The following is an 8,566-nucleotide window of genomic DNA, read 5'->3' as shown; positions in this document are numbered from 1 at the left end:
CAATATGCCCAATCCAGATGTGCAGACCAGCTGGACGGTTTAAATGATTTCTTGCCCAAAATGGGTTTCCAGGCAACTTGGCTCATTTTCATGGCTGGTTCTGACCCAGATTAATCAAACCGTCCAGTCCAGCCCAGCTTAAAAACACTGACAAATAGATGACATTTGTCATTATTACAATGACTTGTTCATTAATGAAAATACTGTTTGGGTCATATGTCACTACAAAAACAAAACCCAAACCACTTAAATGGAGAGAAATGCCTCAGGTTGTTCACAAAGGGGGAAAAGCAGTCAATATCTAACGCACCTTGCCGGCAAACAATATTTGCAGTTCCAATATCACCCCTAGTAGAGAACTACAATCACCCCAAACCAAAACATAGATATTGTTAGTGAACTATAACTGTTGATATGAATGTTGGACATTAGTATGAAACAACCAACAAGAATCCCTACACATTCTATTCAAATTTCAGCCAATGGATGGTGGGTGAATTCAGTACACAGTATTATGTGTACGGAAGTATCTCAATACTAACTCATGCAATGATGATGATGATACCAGTATCTCCAATGCTGCTGAGGTCCTTGCAAATCCTTGAGAACTCAGCTGATGGCATCTTTACAATGGCATGATACTCTGATTTTGGAATTCCAAGATGCTTGTTGTCAATGTCCATGAGCTTCATCTCAAAATCAACAATCTTATCTTGACCTTCAAAAATGACAAAACCCAGATCAGTGATAAAATTCTGGGGAAAATGCAGAATTTCAATCATCCTTTTTTGGCAAGGCAGTAAAAAAGAGTTTACAAATAAACCAGAATGAATAAAATAGATTAAATACAAAATAAAAAAAATCCAAAATGAACAGAAGAAATTTGCTAAAAGACCCAATTTATCCATCCATTTCTTCTCTTCTCAACAATACAGCAGTCGGAGTTTTCATTTGTTTCAGCATCCCTCAGAAAAAGAATACAAATTCCCTTAACCAAAACAACCCAAAATAAATATGTAAATGACAATTGTGCTGAGAGTAAACAGATTAGTGTAATTAGGAATAACTACCAAGAAGAAGATAGAAATACAAAAAAGAAACACAATGATGACAAAAGACAATAGGTGATGGTTACCTGATTGAGAACCTCAAAGTCCGATGGCTGTTTAGCCATTGAGTAATACCCCTGCAGTGATTGAAGCCCAATGCATATGAATATGACGACCAATACTCAAAGTTCAAACATGTTAAATGTACTTCCTCGTTGTCATACAGGTGCCAGAATTTTGACCCAAAATACCACTACAATGTCTTCATTTAGATTCTTTTTAAATTAACTAGGAAACAAATTGTTAAAAGAACAAAACGATCTTCAACCATAAATGACATTGGTCAGGAGTATAAAAACATTGGTTGGGTAGAGTAGTACAAAAATATGCACCAACAATTAAAATCTACGTATCTAACAAGTGAGAAAATTTTATTCAACACAAAATTCATTCCATACTTATAGTTTTCTAGTAATAAAAACACTCCAGATGATATCAAGAATTAAGGGTCAAATATGGACAGCACAGTAAAACATTTAAGGGATTAAATTCAGTAAGAAATTGATGAAAGGAGTAGTCCATATTCAAAGAAAATGAGTTAAATGAGTAAACTGATGAAATATTCCGATATTTTCTTATCCATGGTGAGGCCAATCATATGCCCCAAATCCAATAGTTTAAGTTCCCTATGGAAAACTATACAATTACTTTATGAATAAATGCATACATTCTGACATTTTAATCTCTGACCTGGAAATAGACAGGTTAAGAAGAGAAATACAGCCACAGTCCACATTCACCTGAAAATTTTCCTAAGAGAGGTGACTAGGATCTTCCAAACTAATAGATTTTTCGGGCATGGTTCATCCATAGCCATTGATCCCTTTGATAGAGCAATCACCACAAAAAAAGATGCCTGATGTATATTTTCCATTATCCATAAAAAGGATGTATATTAAAAATGATTTTGTATAAAAAAATTCAATAGGCCAAGACGGATAATATCTCGCCTCATAACGGATTTGGCCCTTGGCCATTATAAACTGTTACCGGACTAAAAACATTGGGAATTCTAGAATCAAGAAGCTGTAGAGTTAAAACAAACATGTCCAGACCGGTTATTCATTGAAAGGTGTGGTAATAAAAAAAAATGTGTGTATATATATATATATATATATATATATATATATATATATACACACACACACACACACACATATATATATTATAAAGATGGGGTAACCCATACCATTGTGATAAGAACTATGTGATCAGGGTGATGAGGCACTGTCAAGAATGTAACTGAGTTAATAGGTTCGTCATCATGTGGCCTCAATGTTAAAAGTGGCAATGCCTTCCTGTCTTCCCAAATCTTTACCTGTTGCAAACCAATAAATCAAGATGATACTTGAAGGTTCCAAATCATATAGAATATTTCAAAAATGGCAAGACTAAAAAAATGTAACTTCCCAGCAAGATTAATATCAGCAATTCAAAAGATTTGAGTTTCTCGAATAAAAATTCAAGAGATATACCTGGTTTGTTATAACCCAATTAACAAAGGGTAAGCGTAGCTCATGACCCAACTCCAGCATGTTCCCTCCAGGAGTCAAAATTTTGACAGCCTTCCTTCTCAATGTAAATGAAAACAATTAGACAATTCCAACAAGCAACAGACATTGGCTGAATGAAATCGATTTTATGATAACCTCAAAATATGCAGTACAAGAAATAAACTGACTTGATCAATGAGGAGCTTCCAGTTTGATGAGCCTCAGCAATGACCGGTGTTTACTTACTGGAAGGGACCAGACTGTTGGATTGGTTGGGATAAGAACTCATCATTGAAATAGTACGGGTTTTGGCCGGGACTGATAGGTATGCCGCATCAATTCAATAGCTTTTAACATGATTACCATTAAAAAGAGTAGACTAACAGATGCACACAAAATAAAGCCAACAGGACCCAGGGCATTGGACCTGAAGATATTGATGATAAATGGCAAATGCATTGGACCTGATGATATTGATGATAAATGGCAAATGGTGTTGAATTCGAAAAAAGTGGTAGAAGCTCTTGAACTATGCTCCAAGTATCCAGCTCTATAGATGCAATTATTAGGCTGCGCAAAAGGTTGAATCTTAGTATCACCACTGAATATTAACAACTTGCTAGCACTCAGCCATTTAGTACATCCTTTTGTATATTTACCTAGTAAAACCATTTTCTTTCCACATCTTTATGGCTTCTGGTGATGCCCTTCTTCCAGGTTTTGTTGATTTGCAAATCTTGGGAATTGTCTAAGTGTTGTCATCATGTATGCCATCTAAGTGGTTAGTAGAACAAGGAGACGTATCCATTGGATCCAAAGCTCCATTGCCAGAAGAAAGAGATGTATCAGTGGTGCTAACTGATGGCTGAGATGAATTAAGAGCAGAATTGAGACACAAGTACCAGAACATTAGATGAGACACATTCAGTTGACAAGGCAGTTTTGGCAACAAGTGACTGAATACTAGAGACCAAACCTTTTCATGAGATACGGATCGTTCAGTATTGCTGTTTTGATCAAAACAAAGTTCAGAGATAGGAGACTGCACAATCCTGCATTAAAACAAATCTATAAATATCCCAAACTTTCAGGAAAAAAAGAGAGTAAAAAATATAAATACAGGAGTGCCAAACTGATTTTAACTATGTCCAAGATGGTAGGACACGACACAACCCATACTCGACCCAATTTTGACCAGGCCAATTCTCTAAATGGTGGACCCAAACCTGGTCTGATTTCTAAATGAGTCTGGAAAATTGGATCTGGACGCATTAAGATCGGGTTGGGTCCATTGGGTACCTTTTGGACAAAATCCAAATCAAACAAGAGGTAAAGCAATCAAAAGCAGAACATCCATATTGGAGACTGCAATACCTAAAAAATGAACCATGGGCACCTAAAATTAAGCAAACAGATTTAAATGAGATGAAATTCATTTTTTAAGTGGCAACCAAATGGGCCCTTAGCAGCTCAACAATCAGATGGCAGTTACAGGCTCACCTCTTTTCCAAGTTGGTGTTATGGTGGTGGTTGGTTGGGTAGCTTTCAATTGCTTTATCTTGTCTCTCCAGCATCCAACCACAAAATAATGAAGAAATGGTCCACTGCTATTATAGTGGTACAAGCTGTAATAGTGCTCCTGGTTGTAAAACATTGCCTGCATCAGATTACTACTGAGGGAACAAAATCTTTTCATCAAGACTTGTCACCAAAGGTCCGGGGGTGGGCTCCATGCATGATCGATCAATTAGAGGTGCCCCATGCCAATCACTTATGGATCCCACATGGGCAACTGATAGGCCCACATGATGGCAGGTTGCCTAGTGGACCCTACAGGGCCACAAGGTTGGAGGGACCAACTGTGGGGCCCAAAATGATCCTCTAGTCACATGATTGGACCATTTAACAGAAGGCAGTTCCTATTGCATGGTAGCAGTAAATTAGCAGTCTCCATATTCAGGTTGTAGTATCCTTTTTCTACTTCAAGCCTGTTTGACCAATCTAGCAAGTTACCTACTTAGTATTGATTTGTAATTAGAATTGGAGTAGGAAATTGGAAACAAAACACTATACATACAGAGCCATATGTATGGAATATTTTGGGGTGGGCCAATTTGGCCCTGTATTGCATATCATATCCAGATGATATGGATACAATACATATTGGCTGATACGATACCTATAATCAAATTGATGGATGAAACAGTAAAATGACATGCATGTGACACACATCAAAGTTAATCATTATGTCAAATAACAAGAGGCAAAAAAAATTGATTTTTTTTTTTTTTTGGTTTTTGTTTTCCAGTTCCCTTAGATGGATTACTGTATTTTAATTAGGAATTGTTCAAATGAAATTGACATGAACAAAGAAATGACAAGATGAAAGTCAATCACATGCCCTGAATCTAGTTTCCCCCTAGCTCCTTCAGTTATAAATGAATGGGTGTTGGCTACCAACACATATAACATGACCAACAAGAAAGTTCATAAGTAAAGTCAATCTCATTCAGCATCATTTTCAAAAGTAAAATTTGCAACTCAATATTCAACAAGTACCTGAAGATGTGAAGCAGTTGCTGCAGCTCTGAGTCACCAAGGAATAAAGCTTGCCTTCTTACCATTTCCGCTGCACAGAACAGATAATTGTATTAAGATCTAAATCATCCTGAATTAGAATCCATAGAGAGTGGACAGCTAAGATTTCTGCAAACCCAACTCAACCTAACCCTAAGAAATATACCCCATCTCAAAAAGAAGCTAGTATTTATCAGAAAATCTCTCCTGATACTAGCTAGTAATGCACATCAAAAGGAGAAAGAAAATGACAATATTTCACACTTCACAGAATCCCACTTCCTAACATCTTAACAACCAGTCCATTAGAAAGAATATTCCACCTCAATGTAACAAAAAAAAAATCTATCTAATTCTTTCACCTAGCCATGGATGCTTTCGGGAGACTTCAACATTGTTTTTCACCCATGGAAAAGAAAACCAAGGGGGCATAGGAATTGATGGATGACAATGGAATCCTAGATATTGGCTTCCGTGGAAACACATTCACTTGGGATGATTGCCATCTGTCAAATCTAGGAAGTTTGCTAGAGGTTACCTAGTCTTCTTGAGTTTTTGTCAGTAATAATAATAAAAAAAACTAGTTCAATTGAGTCGACTAGATGGGGCTGAGTTGAGTCAAGAGTTGAGCATCAACAGTGCATATACGTACAAGGTCACTATAACAATTCTAACAGTTGATTTAAGTAGAGGGAATCATAATCCCATCAGTCTACACAAGACAAAATGGTATGCTTAAGGCAAGAAATTACCAGAGATGAGTGAAGTTGGTAGGAAGATATATCTCAAGTCCGCTGCACAATTTGAGTGCAGGTACCTGTCCACTTGGTTTGTCTTCGATGTCTGTTCGACAGTGCCTTTACAACCTCTCAGTCTCCTCTTCACAAATCAAAGCGCCGGCCTAGGATTTAAAATACTCAATATGCTCCGGCTCTGGCGCATGCGGCGGGTTAGCTCTCTGTTCGCAAGGTCCACCATTCGAATTCAAATTTCTGCATTTCGTTTCCCCAAATTCTGAATAATTGCGGTTGAAGAGTGATATTCATTAAGCAGGTTTTCTTTCCTTCAGACTTGAGAAGGACATCCGTTTCAATTACTTCTGGACTCGGTGCACAAAGCTTGTCTCAGTGAGTCACTGACACCTCTATTGCCGCCGCCCCCCCCACCCCCCAAAATAAATTTAAAAAAAAAAAAAAAAAAAAGTTCTCATAATCCCATCAGTCTACACAAGACAAAAATAGTTCTCATCTCACTCATGATTCTGGGCAGAAGATAAGATGGCTGATGGCTCATCTAGAATACTGTCAGAAATTTACTATTATATCTAGAGACTTCAAATTTACAACACCAAAGTGATAATAGATTGAAACAGCTTAGAGATTGCTTTAAATCTTGGCAACAGCCAAAACTAATCCCTGCAGGTTTACCACAACATGGACAAATTATCATGGTAAAGAATCAAATAATGCAATGTGTGTGTGTAAGTTTTGCGCACAATACTTTGGTTTCAGGGATTTGCTATTTTTGGAACATAAAGTGGTTTTTTTTTTCTTTCTTTCTAGGATGACTTAGTACTAGAAGTCAGCAAATCGAAGCAATCTCCTGTTCAAATCTCCACTCGCAATAACCAAATATTGACTGACTAAATTCAGCCAAAGTGAACAAGAGCTTTGCTAAGTTCGCTCTTGTTATTGCATGAAAATAAATATGTTCCATTCAGCAGGTGGGCGATGATTTTAGAAGCAGTTGGATGGGTAAAAAAACTTCAGCCAAGTTATTAAAGTTTTTTTAGTCATATATTGGTTTCATAAACTGTGGCCCACCTGATGAGTGGACCAACCCGATTCTTGGGCAAGAGCATTTACATAGCAGTACCTCTCCAATGAATGGATTGGAATTTGGATCTCATACCAATTTGCCAAGTGGCGGATGTGTGGCATGTGTGTGGGCTTAGAAAGTTCACTGAACAAAATGAGATTTTAACATAGTGTTGGACTAGTTGTATAGGTCATAAATTAACAACATAACCCTATGCCATGATTTCAAAAAAACTAAGTTCGCTCTCTGAATTTTGAATATCCAAAGCACAAGAAAAACAACAAAAGAGGAAAATTTGCCAGCTTAATCTAATAGATAACCTCATCTTATTCAATGCGATGGGTTTTGTTGCCTTGCTCTTATTCAAAAGGATGGGGAGTGACCAGGATGTTGCCAGTAGAGCTAGAGCTGGGTGGATGAAGCAGAAATGTACCTTCGGGGTTTTGTGTGACCAATGCATGCCTCAAAACTCGAGGAGAAATTTCTCTGTGACATCTATTCGACCAACTATGATGGGTGCTGGGCAATGAGAGGACATCATAAGCAAAAACTGAGCATTGCAAAGATGAGGTTGTTAAGATGTATGTATGGGAAGGCTAGGAACGACACAGTTAAGAATGAGGTCTCCGAAGCAACCTAGTAGCAGTCCCAATAGAAATAAAATGATGATGATCAGATTGAGAGGGTGTGGTCATGTGCATTGAAGTACTGAGACGACTCTTTTAAGGAGAGAAACATTGATTAGAGTTGCAGGGCCTGAAATGAGAATGAGAGAAAAACCTAAAAGGGCATTGATTGAGGTGGTGAGAAGGGATATGAGGGCTTGTTCACTAACATAGGGTAGGGACTTACATAAAGCTGACCCCAAATAGTTGGGACAAGGCTATGATGATGATGAAGTGGTGATGCTAGTGATTCTATCAGCGGCTAACAAGGAGCAAATCATACTGTTTCTTTCTAGCTGAATATACTCAAAGACAGGTCAGATGCAGCAGAATTTCAAAGATTACCGGTCCAATGCAACAAGTCAAGGAGTGCCCTGCTCATTGAAGAAGACTCTGGGCAGCATGTGTCTGCTCAGGTGTTTTAGATATTATAATCACAGTCTCTATTGCTCCAGGTCTGGGTTCGGTGATGGTAATTTTTGCACCAGAAATCTGAAATTGCCTTGATTGGTCAGCATCAAGGCATCAAGGAAACAAGTGCTTAGACAATCACAATCATCACAAGTCTTAGAACAGACCTGGCGGATCTGTTTTAAACAGCCTCCATCCTCTCCATATATAGAAGGAACAACAGATCGGGGAACAACTACTTCTACAGTTGTACAAATTTATAGAAAACCCCCCAAAAAGAAAAAAGAAAAAAGAGGAGAAATGTCACCTCCTTCCATCCACAGGGAAATGCAAGAGGGGGACGAGCTCAGACAGAGGCGTCGACATGGGTGTTGGGAGCAGGGAAGTGGGGCAGACGGGGCAAGAAGCATTCAAGTGTAGCCACACGTCAATGCAGCAGAGATGGAAGAAATGGCGGCAATCTGGCAACATCTTCAGCATCTCTCTGTCCTTG

General features: G+C 38.1%; 1 protein-coding gene across 1 annotated transcript; it reads right to left on the bottom strand.

Moving 5' to 3' along the window:
• Window positions 1-389: 389 nt before the first annotated feature.
• On the bottom strand, window positions 390-8,036 carry LOC131225345 (uncharacterized). The gene is made up of 7 exons (XM_058220874.1): window positions 8,008-8,036; window positions 5,162-5,231; window positions 2,585-2,678; window positions 2,299-2,427; window positions 1,136-1,186; window positions 850-988; window positions 390-718 (listed from the first exon to the last, which is right to left on the bottom strand). Exons 2-6 carry the CDS (start codon window positions 5,224-5,226, stop codon window positions 887-889), a joined length of 441 nt encoding a protein of 146 aa, XP_058076857.1. The 5' UTR covers window positions 5,227-5,231; window positions 8,008-8,036; the 3' UTR covers window positions 390-718; window positions 850-886.
• Window positions 8,037-8,566: the final 530 nt, after the last annotated feature.

The sequence above is a fragment of the Magnolia sinica genome, chromosome 14, assembly GCF_029962835.1.
Source record: "Magnolia sinica isolate HGM2019 chromosome 14, MsV1, whole genome shotgun sequence".
Taxonomy (NCBI): domain Eukaryota; kingdom Viridiplantae; phylum Streptophyta; class Magnoliopsida; order Magnoliales; family Magnoliaceae; genus Magnolia; species Magnolia sinica.
The sequence above is the reverse complement of the archived record's forward strand: the minus strand, read 5'-3'. Positions and strand labels throughout refer to the sequence as shown.